Below are 17,187 nucleotides of genomic sequence, written 5' to 3'. Positions count from 1 at the left end.
TTAACGTGAGAAGATAGCAAATAACATATAGGAAACACAAGGGGGCCTATCAAGAAACGCGCTTGCAATACTTAAGGCCCTCACATGACGGTAACGTTTGGGGAACGAGCCTGTCTATACGTGTAATTCTTGATCAGAGTATGACGACGGCAAGTCTCGCTCAAGAGCAAATAGTTTCTATGAGCACATTAATAAGTTTCAATAAGTGCTTGGTCATTTCACGGCATCTCGGTTTGACACTGTTCTAACGAATTAGCGTATGTCAAAAGTTGTGCGTTCCGGGTTTGGGTCATATCACACACAGGCATGAAGAGGTTTGGATTAATTTTCATAGCTAATAATAACGTATTTGTGTTAGTGATAAATTTACCATGTGTGATACGACGCAAACCCAGAACGTAACTTTCGATTTATTTTTATTTCGAAATACTCTTAACCGTCATGGCCGTAACAGAGTGGGTACAGTAAATGGTAACATAAAACAAGAAAGAGTGCAACATATTATAATGAATACAGAACTAAAAATACATGTTTAGAGCAAAGAAAAATATTTAGAAAACGCTGTAGAAAAACAATATGCAATATGAAGTAAGTACGCGATGTATTTCCGGACAACATGGCAATATTGCATTAACATCAGCGCGACGTACCCCCTTTCTAGATTGCCATATGCTGTGCAGGCCCAGTAACGTGACTAGGTCGAATGGTACTCCTCCTTCATTTGTAACCGGGAGAAGGCAGCACGGGGCAGGTCCTTTTTTAAAGCCCGTAGAAACAGTGCTTCCTGTTCCTCTCTACAGATCCTCTCTAAAGATAACTTGTCCTGCTCGGTGGTTCTTCTTCGCTACATGTCTTCGTGTGGTTTTTCACTGGTTTCTTCTTCCTATTACCATGAACCGACTCGGCCAGAAAGCCACGTTAGTGAACAATGTTACGAACTCTCGGGTGCACCTAAGGCCTGTGCACGCGTGGGAAACATCTCCTGTGAGTTTTGTCTTGGTATTGGAGTTACTTTTTTTTCTATCTTGCTCATAACACATGCTTAGCATTATTAAATTGTATGTCCATGTGTTACACATAGTGGTCAGCATTAGTTTCTCAGCTGCGTATTGGTGCAGCTCTCACGTGCCGTTCGCGTATTCGCTTTTACCACGTACACTTTTGTTTTAGGGTAAGGGAGATATGCGTTCACTTCTTTTGTTTTAATAATTTAAAAACAAAACAGAATCCCTCGCTTGCCTTTTCAACGGATTCCAATGTTTCAGCATATCCTTGTCGGTTACATAGCACGTAGCAGCCATTTCGAAAGAGAACTCTGCGTGTACAAAAGAACAGTGAGTCAAAGTGGGGCCTGGCGACAGCCCACGCAGTAACAAATGTGTCATGTGTTTTCTCTTTGTTTTGTTTTGGTTTTCTTTTTTGAGGCAGTAGTATTAGCAAGTTAAAAATAAAACTCATTCGTTAGATGTTTTTTGAGAAGATGTTGCCCATATCGCAACATCATTTTTATTGAATCATCATACCACAGACACTTTATTTTTGAATCAATGTTCTAAAAAACTAATAAAATCAGATATTGTTTACCCCAACCATGTTCGCCATATTTCGTGTGTCTGTTCGTAGACTCATCATGAGGATGGAGTCGTTATTGTTCTTGACTGAGGACCCAAAGGTCGGGGTAACGAATTTTGGCAGTGACCGGCCACGTTTTGATGGCAGCAGAATGCTGACGGTGAGTGTGCCCGGATTTAGATTCGCGTTAAAGAATTCCCGCTGGTCCCAATTTCCGTAGCCCTCCACTATACGGCGTCTCCCAAAATCGCGTTGTTTTACAGCGTGAAACCTCAAGCATTATTACACGTTGTTTGTTTGGGTTAACTTCGCGTAGACTCAGACAAAACACTCACCTCAGAGTGACTGTCGGGAATGCGTGCAACGACGTACGCGACGTGCTTGTTCTAAAGTTGTAGACGTGCAGATGGCGCATTCAGGCCATCCACAACGACCGTGCGCTAAAATGCGGAGGCCTCAGATGGCACGCATGCAGTTTAGCCTGACGGTGCCTGCTTATCAGCCGTGTGTACACGCTATCATTTTTTATAGTGAGAATAACCTGCAGCCCGGGGGGTGACACGAGTTCCGCTTGCTACAGCAGACGCGTCCAGTGCATTACAGGCTGCACACAGCTGCGACACGAATGCAGCTATACACTTCATCGATGGATAGAAGCACACCTCTTGTCGGTTGGATTGTCGAGTCAAATAACGCTTTAAAGCGCCTCGTGCTACGAGAAGCGCCGCGGTGGAGGTTTGCGCGGATAATTTCGAGCACCCAGAGTTGTTTGACGTGCATGTATACTGACACCACGCAGCTGGTAGGCGGACGTCTAGCATTCGCCTCCATCAAAATACGACTGCTGCGGCCATGGTAGAACCCGCGTCTTTTCGAATGGGCAGTCGAGCACCGTATATACTACTGAATAAGTAGTACGTGGATAAGTAGTTCCGTTGTAAAAAACTACGACCTCACGCCAGTTCTTCTGGTGTCCTGCTGTAATTATATGGTCTTATTGTTTTTTTTGTTGTTGTTGCTTTCATACATATCGCTCGGAAAGCAAGCGCTTTTTGAAGAAACAGTGTCGCGCTCAAACTGGGGATATGTTTAGAGACGGGCACTTTGGACACCGACTACAGCAGAGGGGCTAAAAGCTGTATTTCATTGAGGCTGGGTTCAAGTACTGACTGCCTGGTATTCCACTATAAACTTGAGTACAGCGCAGAAAAAAATAGGGACGTAGAGAAAGCGATCGTCTTTGTCGTTCTTTCTGTCCTCTCGTCTGTGTGGGCGCTGTACGCAGTACATTTCACTGGCGCAGATCTGGATGGAAAAAAATAAAGAAAAAATACGTAATAGAATCGCACGTGATTAAATCGTATGGATTCCTGCAGATTTACACAAATACCGATCCATGACCACTCACTTTACACAACTCTCAGTCGTTCGGGTCGCATTGGCTATAATACCCAGAAAAACACTTAGTAGTTTTTTTAATGAGTCTTTTAGGTATGTGTAGCACAAGCTCAAAAGTGTGCACGAACACTTAAATATTATCTTACAAGCGACACCCCCCCAAAAAAAACAAAAACAAGAAACGTCTCGCTACAGTCCTGTTGTCCTGCCTTATTTCCAATTCTTCCAAACCTGCTGCGCAATCTCATCGCGGTGTAGGCTCCCATATTTGATCTCGACCTCGTCACTAACCTTATCGTTCCAGTAGGGGCCAGTTAGTGTAATTATTACCCTTCACCCATGCAACGGTGGGAGGTCTCCTGTGCCACGAAGCCTTTTCGTCCACTACCTGCATTATTCAACCGGCACAGTGATTACGGCCCCTGCGTCATGGGCATTCTGAGTGCGCTCACTTCTCTGTACAAGCGGTCCCTTTATTCCCATAGACCAGAAAGCACGAGCAGTGACGTATACATTCGCTCCTGACCTTAGCCCATACATAACAACCAGTGTCTATAAATAACAGATAAATATATTCTCGGGAATATATATAGGGCAATGTAGTTCTCCTCGGGAAGCACACAAAGAACGCATTGATTCACAGAATAGTCAATTAATGGTTCCAGAATTCATTACGAGAAACCGAGATATTGCTTCATGCCCCAACTTTAATGCCATTTGCTGTTGTCCTTGTACTGATACATGATGGCACCACGTTAAATGAAGATATCGGCATGCAGCAAGATCTGTGGGGCAGAAATTGAATGCAATAATACCGATTATCGAACTCCGTGTGTTTATCTGTTAGTATTTGTTAGGAAACAACACAGGCATTCGCCTTTATCTGTGTTCACATACGGTTGATTTATTGACCGCGTGCCTGCATGCGTGCGTGCGTGCGTGCGTGCGTGTGTGTGTGTGTGTGTGTGTGTGGGTGCGTGCGTGCGTGTGTGTGGGTGCGTGCGTGCGTGTGTGCGTGTGTGCGTGCGTGCGTGCGTGTGTGTGTGTGTGTGTGTGCGTGCGTGCGTGTGTGTGCGTGTGTGTGTGTGTGTGTGTGTGTGTGTGTGTGCGTGCGTGTGTGTGTGTGTGTGTCATATGTAGTACTTTGTTTTCATTTGCATTTTCAAATGTGTATGTACAAACCAAGGTGCACTCAGCGTTCACCTATATTCTTTTTGGCTTAAACTGGGTCTCTCTATCGATCCCTAACGGAGAAATCATTGACTGCGTTTCATTATCGACAGCTACACGCACAGAGCGCCTGTCCCGTGTCCCTTTTTTTGCGGGCATACAGGTTTGCGTGGTTCCTGGAGCGGGCAGAATGACAACCGTCCTGGAAACTGTGTCATCGTTGAAACACCGTTTAAATATTCAAGTCAGTTTAGTGTGGGCTATCACTGTATCTGCAAGGAGGCCGTAAGGAGGCCCTAAGGAGGCCGCTAAGGAGGTCCTATACAGCACTTTTGCAGCATGGTCAGAAAACACAGCCAATCGGCGTTCCCGAGAACGCACGAGCCAAGCATTTCAGCCTAGAAAGCGGCTTGGAAGTTACAGTATATTCACAAAGTCAGCTAGCTAGAAGTGGCTCTCTTCTCCCTACATATGATGTCATACTATGCCCAAAGCCCGCGTACGATGCTCATTTGAGCACCGTGAGCTGCATAGGTACCGTGGCCACCGCAGGAAGCCGCCACGTACAGGCATTCCCTAGAGTGCATCGATGCACTCACTGAAATCAAGCCATGTGTTCGGAGAAAAAAATTCAAAAAAGAAATCGCACAAGGTTGCAATTCGCTGTCGACGGGACGCGTCTCTTTTCGTCCTTGTCATCCCCATCCATGCAGTGTTTCCCTCCTCCATTTACCCGTCCCTGCGTAGCTTTCAGCGCGCTCTCTGGTGCGGAAAGGAAGAGAAAAGCCCTTAAAGGATGTGCATTAACCCCGCTCGTACTTCACACATTACAAACAAAAACGTCAAGCCTGCACGGAAGGCACAGCACAGTCACAGCGAAAGCTAGAAGAGTGGCTTTTCAGAGCGTTTTCTAAACACCCACTGGGTAACTGCTGCAAGCACACTTGCTTGGTGCTGTTATGCCTGCGAGTCCGCCGCGAACGTCCGTGCCTCGGAAAAAGGAAATGTGTGTCAAGGCCAGCAAGCGAGCCCGCCTGACGCGATGAACAACTCAACGGCGTCATCACGGCGCCTTTCTGGCGGGCACGTGCAGTGAGTCACCTCAGCCCGCGAGCCCGTCGAGTAAACAACCGGCGTCTTCCTGTCTGGCGGCTGACGCAATGCCTAGCGACGTCACTCGTCCTTGGGTGCAGCCACCTGCAGCGCAGCCTCTCCAGATTCGATGAGAAAGAATGACGCGGCCCAGCGGCGACCCCCATTGGAGGAGTCTGACCTCACGACCAGCGGCGCTTCTGGATGGACATTTGGGTTGGACCCGGCGCATATAAAAGAAGCCCCGCGGCGCGTCGCGAGCAGTCCTATTTGAGAGCAGACCTATGTGTTAGAGAGGAGAGCTCAGCTCTTCGAGTCTGTCGGCCCCAGTGCCGAATTTGTAACGCCTCTGTAAATATGCTGTACATAAACCTTGTTTAACTCACCGTCGTCTCGTCCGCTCGTCTATCAGCTCTGCGCAGAAGCAGTCGCGAGCTGAGAAACCTACGCTACCAAACGGCTGGTGACCTTTCCGGCGGAGTTCGAAGCAGTGGCGCCTTCGGGACCGTGTTGGCGTCGCCGTCTTTCGAAACAGTGGTTGCAGCGGTGAGATTTCGAGGCGCCCTTGGTAACGTCGTCGGAGGCACGCACTTCACAACAGTGCCCACTACGGTATTATAATAAAAATTTTAGGGTAGTATAGGCCGGAATTCGCTATGCTATTTTCCGTCATTTTCCTGAGAAGCATGGTATCCACTAAACTATTGCAAGGAATTTCGTGCCAACTGTTCATGGAGTGGCTGACGACGATATGGAATTATGCCTGAAGTGGGTATGTGCCACAGTTTATAGCTGAACAAAAACAAGCTTTCGTTATGAGTAGGACCATTGTATGACCCACTCGTTACGCTATTCGCATTGTGCGACGGCTGCTTATTCTTTCGCTGCATTGAAACGCTTTATAAGTCGTATTAACGCGATTGCTTTCCCGACATCAAGTTCGTCTAAGGCTAGTTTGCCAACACGTCTCAAGCACCGGCATGGCTCAGTGGTAGATAACTGTGCTGGCACCCGGCGGACCTGGGCTCAAGCACCACTGTGTCATTGTCATTCGCCCGATTTGTTACGGACACCGGCGGCGGCGGACAACTACGGCGCTGCCGGAGACCCGAGTTGTGATATCATAAAAGCTTTCGCTGTAAAAATTCGCTGTGATTGCTTCGTGAGGCGATGTGTTCTTTTAGTGGAGACATATTGGATAATGTCTTCGAAAAGTGTTGAATGGCCTCCTTAAAGAATTCTAGGGAATCAAAATTACCCAGAACCTTACACTTCGGTGTTTCTTATAGCCTGAGTAGCTTCGGCACCTTAAAGGACACCTGACACCAAATTCGGAAACTCGAGAGGCTTGTGCTGTTTTGATAGTCCTGAACGCGGGGCCACCTCTGACCGATTATTAGTGGCGGGCATTGCCTAGAAGATATTTTAATCTGGTTTTTTAACTAAATGTGCCTGCTCCTCCAAGTAATTAGGTACAATCGACATTTTCTGTGGTTTCATGGGATGGTGGTGGTTAGAGGAAGAATGTGACGCTGCAGAGGTCAACAACAGTTGCGGGGCGCGCACAATACCCCAACTGGCACCCGGTCAGGACTATTGTTCGTAACACCTCTCGCTCTGTTGTCGGGCTGCTCTCGAGGTGGTTTAGGCTGCTTTCACAGGAACGCTTTTTCTTTTTTTCTGGGGGGAACATGCTCAAAGCCCCCACATATTTTCGTTAGGGAGTTTTCGAATAGCCCTTTGCGTTGCACGCTTTGGCTCAAGGAGCGAAGACTTTTCGAATAGCGTCTGCAGCGCTTTGGATACTGTCCCAATCCTTGGTCATCTCACTTCTTATGGATGCCATCACGTTTGTCTGACACAAAGCTTTTGGGGCAAGCTTATTTATTTATTTACTTAAAAATACCTTACAGGCTCTATTACGGAGCATAGAGTAAGGGGGGGTACATAGGAAAGAATGCTAGTGTGTGATACTTCTGCCACAATACAAAGCAACTACAAAGCAAAGCAACTACAGAGCAACTAATAACCAGCTTCGGGGCTACTGCTATATTCGAGAAATGGCGTCTCCAACCACAAACACAAATGCGGCTTGGGTTCTGCACATGCGCAGAGGCCTTGACGCTATTTCTTTGAGGCCCCTATTCGAAAGCTCCCTCACCGCCTGCGTGTTCAAACAAGCCCCCCCCCCCCCCCCCTCTGTTTGAAAACAGCGTGTTTCAGCGTCACCAAAGTACCAAAGCTCCAGTAAGGCGGCCGTGCTTGAGCCATGGCCTCCGAAAATGCAAAAAAAAAAAGAAACTCGCCACGAGCCCGCCATCTCGGAGGTCATGCTTGAGCGCACGTAGTTTCAGGCGCTGCTCCGTGGTAGGGTGCTAGCTTCTTATGACATTTAGACGGTTGTTTCAAACCGACGCGAAATCGTACCGAATTAACGATACTAGCATTAATTATACAATGCCTTAGAGCATTTACAATATAATTTTGCCATTGCCAGGCGCAAAGCTACAAGCTGCTGTAAAACAAAAAACAAAAAAAACTCGCAAACAAAACTTTCGCTGTCATGGGTCCTTTAAAGAGGCTGTCTACCACTCTGAAAAAGCTTTCTGACTGTGGCGCAAATGAAAAGATTGTTCATCATATTGGCGACAACGAGCATGTTTTCGGGCCAGAAACAAGAAATTATAATTTTTACTTGATGTTGAAAGTCGATAAAAAGTGACCACTAGCGTCACCCATCCATCTGCGAATATGGTCAATCTGCACAATCCTCGCAGAAATCTTCGCAGGTAAACTTACTTTGCTTAAAAACAAACACGTTTAACTTGAACTTGTATTTATGCACTTGAGGCAACCTTATGTTGCGCCAGAGACCAATGTTTTTCTTTTTTTTTTTCTCACGTGCTACTACCAGCGGTGTGTTCGCTTGCCTGCCTGCAAACGGCGGAGAAACACGACCACGGCGTCCGCCACCGCTCATGAGTGTGCCCAAAACGACCACAAAGATATTTGTTTTAATAATAACCACACTTGATGAACCCAGCAAAAACCACACGTGTTTTCAGTTTTCGACTTTCAACGGCAACAACTAGTACGTGTTGTTGGTATTCATCCCAACGATGGAAGGAGACATAATGCGGACAGAAAAAATCGGATTTAAAAATCTCTATGCACTTTCCAGAGAAACCGCTGCAAGGTTAGACACTTCACATGGTACGCTTTTTATCGCGACACAAAACAGAAGAGCAGCGAAGAACTGTAGACAGACCCTTAAAACCCATAAACCAACTTTTGGGGAGATGCATCTGGACCTGTGCCTTTCGTGTGCAATATGCTCTCAAACTGTTCAGCGATTATCGCTGTTCCAGCTTCTACAGGGTACATTCACCGCGTCAAGTTTGTATAATATTGAGCAGCATTACTGCAATTTTTAAGTGAAGGGTACCGGAATTGTCTGCTTGGTTATCTCCTATGTTACAAGTGGTTATAAGGAAACCAGACACCAGTTCTATATTTAACACCTTTGGAGCTATGTGATATCTAAACATAGTGTTGAGCTCTTTTTATTGGAAATAGTTTCTAACACCTTTGGAGCTATGTGATATCTAAACATAGTGTTGAGCTCTTTTTATTGGAAATAGTTTCATCAGTGATGGCCTCGACTTGCCTGCCTGCTTGGCCTGGCAAGTCGGGATCATTTAGATGGTGTGAACGTTGATGCATCAGGACCTGGATGGCCAACGCTTCCATAAACGCCGGGAAAGTATTTATAAATTTCATCATCTTTCACAGAAAGTATACAACCAGTTATGTGCTATATTTCTGCTGTAGACTTAAAATGCTGGTTGTGGCTTTTTAGTACACTGAAATGAAAGAGGGGACCAGGCGTAGCTGCCAGGAGGACTCAAGGTCCCCTCCCCCACTCCCACCAATATATATATATATATATATATATATATATATATATATATATATATATATATATATATATATATATATATATATATATATATATATATATATATATATATATATATATATATATATATATATATATATATATATATATATATATATATATATATATATATATATATATATATATATATATATATATATATATATATATATATATATATATTGGTTACATTATTGTTGGCGAGTCAGTCAGGTTAAAATAACGTAATTTGTGCACAATTATCAATTTCGTTCGGAGAGATCAAGGACAATATTCAATAAAACTGAAACTGCGATTGAACTCTCAAAACAAATTACACTGTGATTATGCGCGCCTCGAGTCTTACTTACTAGGAGAAATGAAAATCGTTTGCGTCACGTAAAAGAATACAAAAAGATACTTGTAGAAAACCGAAACCAAAACTAAAAAACGTTTGTAAAAAACAACTAAAGTGTAAGCTAACTTTTTAATTTATCTAATAATTTTTATACATCTTTTATTTTTAATTGTGCTTTGAAATTGATATTGTGAATTATTGAAGCTCTTATAAACAATGTTACTTGCCAACTGCAGCGAAACATTTGACGTTAGTCAACAACACTGCGCAGCGCATGCATGCAGCATTGCGGTTCCGTATTTGTGTGTGGTGTTCTGCTGCAGCGTGAGATCTCCCAGCAGCGCGTTTTTCTGTAACGCGCTCTGAAAGTAGTAGCCATGCGGAATTTGCAGCTTCGACATACTTTAACTAAAAAGCTGCCATTGGCCGGCACAAACAGCCGCATTTGTTCCGACGCCGATTCCGGCAACGTTTACGTCGTGGATGGAAACTGCATCTTTTCTCTCGGCAGAGACCTAGAGGTACTCATTCTGAGTTCAGTTTCTGCACGCTGCATGGTACTACCAGTATTGTTAGTGGATGTGGTATTCACGACCATCATGATGATCTTGAGTGAACTGCTGCTCTTTAGGAGACCAAGACACTGGTTGACGAGCTTGGAAATGACAGCGATGTCGTATCAAGCTTCGCTTTCATTTCGGAGTTCCAGTCATTATGCATCGGAAAGAAGTCTGGTGATATACTGATGTACGATGTCAGTCAGTGCAAGGTAAGCAACGTGGTTTCTTTTGAACGAGCTTCACTGCTTGAGTGTTTTTTTACGCTACCGTTGTGAAAACGGGCTGAGGATGTTACACCTGAGGATGTTGGCTCTGAAGTTAATGAAGGAAGAGGAACAAACGTAGTGATGAATGCGCTGCAGCGATCGCGTGCTGTAACCGAAACATGGCGCAGTTCTAATGTGGTACAGTTTTATGTTCTTGTTTTGCTTACATTTGTACTTATCCTGAACGCTTGAGATGTTTGAACTCGTTAAACAAGCATCGCGGCTCACTTTAGCTTTTGAAGTATGTGACCTTGATTGCCCTCCAATTTGGCTGTCTGTAGGCCCAAGCTGCTGGCAGTGTTACGGGCGGAATTTTGGCCATGCAATGGAGTCCAGATTATGAGCTCGTCGTTGTTATATCAGGTGCGTACTTTTTCTCTTTCGTCAATTCAACCGTTCGCCGTCGTGGATTGCCTATATTTGAAATTATGCAAGTACGACCTCAAATAGTAGCTAAATAAAATGACTGAGAAAATTGCAGTACAGTCAATTGCTGCTGAGAACAAAGTTAGGGAGGAGACAGGAAATGAAGTAGAATGTACTCGCGCTTGTACACTTCATTTCTTGTCTTCTCTCTAACTTCGTTCTCCGCAGCAACTGTAGTGCATTTTTTTTTTTCAGTTATGAAAAACCAACTAGCCCAATACCTCACTTTGCTCAAATAAATGGAGGGAAGGCATCATCAGTCACTGAGTTAGGTGAAGCTTCAGTCTCGAGCCATTCTTTAAACTAGGACACTCGTGTGACAGAGATAAGATGCCTTGTCACAACATTTGGTTTAAGCGAGCCCCATTGTATATCCATTGCTGATCATCGATGGCAAACGTTGGTGATGCCTGTATACGGCTATGATGATGATATTATATAAATTATTCCTAGTTGTGGTTTTTGGATTGCCAGTTGATCTTTACAGAGGATTTTCAAATGACGTGCTGGTGTTCGAAAAATGAAAAAATGACCACTGTATTCATGTAAATATCAAAGCAGCATGAATTTTCTTGGTTAAAGTTATGTTCCCATAACGCACGTTCTGCACGTGAGTAAAGGAATCGCAGTAGGGGTTTCGACACGATCTACTCAAGTAGTGCCACTTACTGTCGATGCTGTAGGTTCACATAGTGTGTATTACGAGTTCAACAATCTTTATTCCTTTGACGTACTGAATAAACTGCATACCTTTTTATCTGCAGCCCATTTTTATCTAAGAGTTCACCATAGAAAGAAAAATAATGAGGTGCTATCATAGGACATTCTTCTTACATATAAAATTCGTAACTTGAATATGTTGAAGCTCTTCATTACAGAAAGCAGACGTTTGAAAGATACCATACTCTTGTATAAGAACAGAGGTGAATGAGGTAGCATAATGTTGTACTTAGTGCTACTACTGATTACCGTTGCCACTATGATTATTGTTACAATGTCTTTGTTTATTGAATTATAGGTGAAAACAAAGTGTTGCTTATGACAAAGGACTTTGACGTGATCTCAGAAAAAGATCTCCATGCTGAGGAATTCGGTGAATGTAAGTAATTGGCTTATGTTTAATGTTATTAGTTGTTCTGGCCTTGTGCGTTCTCTCTAATTCTGTCTTGTATCCTTGAAATCTTCAGGAACTAAAACTATTTCAGCACTGTGATCATAAAACTAGACATAGTAGACATACTGCCTGTGGTAGGAAAATACATTTAAAAAAAAATTTAGTGACACCTTTTAAAATTGCCTTAAAGAAAACTGTTCTTTGAGGCAGACTCTGCTAAGGCTGAATGAGGCCAAATGACACTGCTCGCATCAGCATCATTTGGCTTTATTCATGTTTGACTATGTTTATTGCATGTGTACTAGTGTAATGCATAACTTGCCAGCCTGGTTTGTTGAGCTCACTGTATTTTTTCATCGGCACAGGGCATGACATCTAAGTAGTGTTTCATACTTTTTAGTTGTTAATTAATATGTGTTGCTGATTAATGCATTACAGTTCTATAATTGAAAAAAAAGTCAAGGTATGGAATGATGTTTTGGGCACATTATGTTGTGTCCTCATGATATAAGTGTAACGAAATACTGGAGTGGTGCTCTTTCATTAAGATTGTTGCACTTTCTTGTACTTGCAATTATGTGAACAATATAGACAAGCATTCCTAGTAGATGTGTTATTTACAATAAGAAAAGTCTTCCTGGAGTGTTCATATAATTGATAGTACAATGAAATGTTGCAATATTACTGACTGTATTTTGTGTACTTTGTGTCATCACATGCTGTATATGCTAGATAAATGCTATATTTCTCAAGCATCATAGTTTATCAGGTCATTGATTCTAGTGCCGATGGGTTACTTTGAAAAATTGCTTTAAAATTGCTGGTTCCGAACAGTGGTCATAAAAAGCTTTATTCACAGAATGTGCCTTTGATGAGCTGTGCAAATAGCAAAATTTTAGAAGCAAAGCAACTTCAAATACTTCCAAGTGAAATCGCAGAAGCAAAGTTGGAGGGGATTCCTAGGCATACGCTGATGAGATAGCAACATGAGAGTGTTTGTTTTGCTAGGTTCGTGAGGTGCTTGCCAGGTGGTGTTTTATAGTTATCCTAACAAGAATGAAGTAATGCAGAGGCCAAATTGCATAGATGTACATGATTTGGTTCAACCAAAGTGTTGTCAACAACACTTTACATGTGAAAAGAAAGTATGTCATTTCCTCAGCCTCTTCTTAATGTCTGTGGAAGCCCAACTGACATGGTGGTCAAGGGTGTGCTCCTTTTGAGTCCGTAGTTGTAAATCTGCCTCATAAACGTCAATATATCAATATAAACGTCAATATATCAGAAAATCTGAAATTTTGGGGATTAAATACTTTTCTTGTCCGAGTTTTTGGACTGCCTGACCAAATTCCAAGTCCAAAACAGCATTAATTGAGCCCGTTTTCTTTGCAGCATTTATTATATCCCACGTGTAAACCAGCATTTTCTTGACCTAATACACAGGCAACAGTAGCAGAGCTTGAAAGGCAGCTTTGCCGCAATACGTGAATGTGATGCGGCAGTGATTCGGGTGAAGCATATTGAAAATTTCAAGAAGCCACTGGCAATCGTACGTTGACTGTATTTATCTTTGGGAAGTTCATATAGTAAAACTTTGGTGCAAGAATTAATTAGCAAACACCATTAAAGAAATATTCAAATATTTGCACACCCCTTGTCGTTTCTCTTAAGTGTTCTTTTACAGTGAAAAAAAATTCAGTACAAGGTTAACAGCCATCACGTTAATGTAATTTAAATGGCTTTTTCAAAAGTGCTTTTTTCTATCAGTGAATTTATACCAACACAATGGCAATATACACCCAACTTGGCACTCTAAAGCTTGTAAGGATACCAGAAGATGTGGTGCACCTGCGTATTTTGCATATGGATATAGTGAATACGTAAATGGTTAGTGCATCACCTGAGTAGTCTAAGCCCAATGCTTAACCCTGCTATCTCTGCCAATGTTTTACCCTTTGAGTAAACTAACAGTAAATTATTACATATGACTAAAAGGGTAAAAACTTGAGCTTGTTGGCGTGGATTTATCGTAAAAAAGCAGTGCGGGTAAACAAAAGAAGGAAGACAACAAGACAGGGCCCTCGGCCCTGTTGTCTTTCTTCTCTCGTTTACCTGCTCTGTTTGTTTACAGTGATTACATGGGATATTAGGAGAGCTAAATAAAAAGGACCAACATTTGAAGGTGTAAAAAGCCAGGAAAGCCTAGCAAGCTGGAACATCTGTGATGTTCGTGTGCACTTTTCAATTTATTTTATGTACTTCCACAGATATCGAACCAATTGTTTATTTGAAAAGCTCGATATAGAATCGCTCGTTTACAACTCTATATTTTGCAGGTGCTCCCATCACTGCTGGCTGGGGCTCCAAAGAAACCCAGTTTCATGGGTCTGAAGGAAAGCAGGCTGCCAAGGTGGAGGATAAGGTAGTGTCTCAAGAACATGTGTCACTGGGTGCACGCTTTCTGAAGCTCAGCTGTTAAAAATTAAGGCAGGACTTTCAACTTTGCTTGCTCTCATATTTATTGCTAAATTCCTCTTTATATTTTTAGCCCTGTCACTGCTTAGTAGGATGACTAATGAAAAAGCAGTGTATATTGTGTTGTCAACATTTTGCAATGTGCAGCCTCCTGAGCCTGCCTTCTGGTGGGATGACAAGTGTCCTCGTGTCTCATGGCGTGGTGATGGCCAGTACTTCGTCACTTCTAGCATTAATCCTGCTGTAGGTATGTCATATGAAGCCTCCTGAAATCGTTTTGTTGAATTGAAGTTTTAGATAACCTTCATGTTTCTTTTCTTCAAAACTTAACAGAGTCTCCTTATCTCATATGACTCAATTACATCAACTTAAAACCAAGTCTGTACAAAACATGCCAACAAGTGTGGTTTTAATCAAGTGTAGGTTTTGCTATGTACGATTTTATGATTGCTGGATGCAAGAATATTACATGACTGCTCCAACATGTCACTATCAGTACCAGAGGTGGAACACCAACTTTCTGAATAACCTTGCAGGAAATCGTAAGTTGAGGTTATGGAGCCGAGATGGCACGCTGCAGTACACTGGTGCAGACATGCACGGCCTGGAACAAGCCCTTGGTTGGAAGTAAGTGTCTAAAGCACTACAGTTAATTTATGTTCTCTAATTCTTGGCTGCCTAGAGGTTGCCACAGTTTCTTTTCCTAAACTTGCTGCACTCTCAAGTAAAAAAATGCAGAGGTGAAGTTGCTTGAACTTTTACTCTATATATGGCTACTTTATTGATGCTAAACTAGCAGTAGCCAGAGTTTAGAGTAGTGCTGAAGTTTCATGACCATCATGGTCTGTTTGTCAGCGGTTGTATATCACCTACGTCAACCTGATAAGAGTGCTTCTCCTCAAGTTGTGGTTTGTTCAGAACTACTTCAACAACATTGGGGATGCTGCCTGCATAATGTAGGTCCATGTATTTTGCTTCAGAATAAAGAGGGAGAATGAGCAGCAAGATGAGAAGGGAAAAGATGATAAATCTTTTCACAGCTTCGATCAACTCCTCACAAAGGGACCAGTGCCGACACATCAAGACTTCGTAAACTTTTCGGGTGCCAATTCGGTCTCAAGAATCTTCCACCCAGCTAGATAAACTTCTGTTGAACTTGTTGACATATGAGTATTGCAAACAATACTATATGTCACTGTCAGTGCTCTACTTCTATGAATGTGTAAGCTGTTCCCATTAGCAATAATGAGAAGCTCACTTGCATCACTAGAAGTTAGCATCATAATAAGATGCATTGCTTGATATCTTTTCGGTTTCTTCAGTCCTTGCATAGGCATTAGTTTTTCTTTTTTTGCTTCATAATAAAGATCTTCGCTTGGTTAATCTCTGGTTTTTATGTTGGATACACTAGAGGAGCAGTAAAGGGGGGCTCATTGGAAATGAATGAACATTCGTGAACTAAGGGAATTTCATTGCAATCTAAAGTAAACCACTTAGACAAAATAAGCCATAGGCTTGATTTATGTTCTAAATATTTGTTCAAGGAAGATGACTGCTGTAAAATTTATTTAAGGTTTATGCACAACCCTGTCATTTAAAAATACATAAGAGAGACTTCACCTAAACGAATATATGCATTTGTTGAAAACTTTGGCTCGTGTGCATCTCTTGTGGTAAGAAAATTCTGGTTTCAGACAATGCTTTGACAAAGCAACTTGTCTTCATCATTGCCCCAACAAAGATAAGTCACCTTACTGAAATGTTACCTTCAGTCTTGGTGCTTGCTTCCTACCCTTATTCAACCACACTCACCATAATTTAAAATGATAACATCTTGTTGAAAAAATCTTAAGTGGTCAGGATTATTCGCCCATCTCGCCCAGTGCCATGTCTCACAATCAGATAATATTTCTGGCACATATTATTTCAGTGTTCAATATCATAACATCTTTTATTTTTTTCGATCTGCAGCCAATGTTGATCACTTCAATATTTCCTTTTATGCTTTGTACCTTTACCATGTTTGGACATTTAGTACATGGGGCATTCTTCTGGTAGATCATTTAACGCATTTTGATCAGAATAGTGTGGTTTGGTCACAAAGTGGGTGGTTTCTTGTGTACGAATTGCCTTTGACCTTCACAATTTATTATAAAAGTTAAGGCAACTCTAGTGAAAATCTCTGGTTGTTTCCCAAATGGCCTGCTTTTTTCTTTTTTTAGTGTTAAGGCATTTCTAGTGACAATATTTGGTTCTTTTTCAAATTGCCTGCTTTTTTTTTTTTTTTCTCAGACCGTCAGGCAGTGTGATTGCTTCAAGTCAGCGTCTACCAAACAAGCACATGATTGTCTTTTTTGAGAAGAATGGTTTAAATCATGGAAGTTTCCAGCTGCCCTTTAGATCGAATGAATTTCAGGTACTTTCCTGCTTCTTCTGTTTTCTTCTTAGTGGAGCACAAATTGACCTCAGCCTGCACCTTGTTTTCTTGCAGCTGAAGGAGGTATCCTGGAGTCCCGACTCCACCATACTGGCGGTGGTTGGGTCAATGTTTCCAGCTGATCAATCGTCACCACCTCCAAAAGAACTGGGTAAGTGCACTTTCTATACAGAATAAAAACAATGTAAGCATTTTTTGCATGTTTTAATTATCTTTACGAATAATTTTTTTCATTATTTTCGTGGCAAGCAAATACAGTACACCCCTGTTAAGATGAACTTGAAGGGACCACAGCCATTTGTTCGTCTTATCAGGAGCTCGGCTTATCAGAAGTGCCCCCAAAAAAGAAATGTTAACATGCCAAGTGCAGAGGTGAAACAGC

General features: G+C 42.4%; 2 protein-coding genes across 4 annotated transcripts in view; one reads left to right on the top strand and one right to left on the bottom strand.

Annotated features, from left to right (window-relative positions):
* Positions 1 to 2,036, bottom strand: part of LOC142763566 (polyamine deacetylase HDAC10-like) — a 45,620-nt gene extending 43,584 nt beyond the window's left edge. For 2 of the 3 annotated variants that reach the window (XM_075865146.1, XM_075865148.1), the window contains exon 1: positions 1,908 to 2,007. In XM_075865146.1, coding sequence (XP_075721261.1) covers positions 1,908 to 1,987 — 80 coding nt within the window. In that variant the 5' untranslated portion in view covers positions 1,988 to 2,007. Of the gene's footprint in view, positions 1 to 1,239; positions 1,316 to 1,907 lie in introns of all 3 variants that reach the window. The other variant, XM_075865147.1, reaches the window with a different exon arrangement.
* A 7,779-nt stretch (positions 2,037 to 9,815) lies between these two features.
* The window catches only part of LOC142763534 (putative elongator complex protein 1), a 39,548-nt gene continuing 32,176 nt past the window's right edge, over positions 9,816 to 17,187 (top strand). The window contains exons 1-9 of the mRNA XM_075865144.1: positions 9,816 to 10,048; positions 10,159 to 10,296; positions 10,635 to 10,716; positions 11,798 to 11,878; positions 14,230 to 14,315; positions 14,516 to 14,615; positions 14,905 to 14,995; positions 16,661 to 16,784; positions 16,860 to 16,956. Coding sequence (XP_075721259.1) covers positions 9,905 to 10,048; positions 10,159 to 10,296; positions 10,635 to 10,716; positions 11,798 to 11,878; positions 14,230 to 14,315; positions 14,516 to 14,615; positions 14,905 to 14,995; positions 16,661 to 16,784; positions 16,860 to 16,956 — 943 coding nt within the window. The 5' untranslated portion in view covers positions 9,816 to 9,904. The remainder of the gene's footprint in view (positions 10,049 to 10,158; positions 10,297 to 10,634; positions 10,717 to 11,797; positions 11,879 to 14,229; positions 14,316 to 14,515; positions 14,616 to 14,904; positions 14,996 to 16,660; positions 16,785 to 16,859; positions 16,957 to 17,187) is intronic.

Source organism: Rhipicephalus microplus, chromosome 1 (assembly GCF_043290135.1).
Source record: "Rhipicephalus microplus isolate Deutch F79 chromosome 1, USDA_Rmic, whole genome shotgun sequence".
Classification (NCBI taxonomy): Eukaryota; Metazoa; Arthropoda; class Arachnida; order Ixodida; family Ixodidae; genus Rhipicephalus; species Rhipicephalus microplus.
Note: the sequence above shows the minus strand (reverse complement) of the source record. Positions and strands in the feature narration are given on the sequence as shown.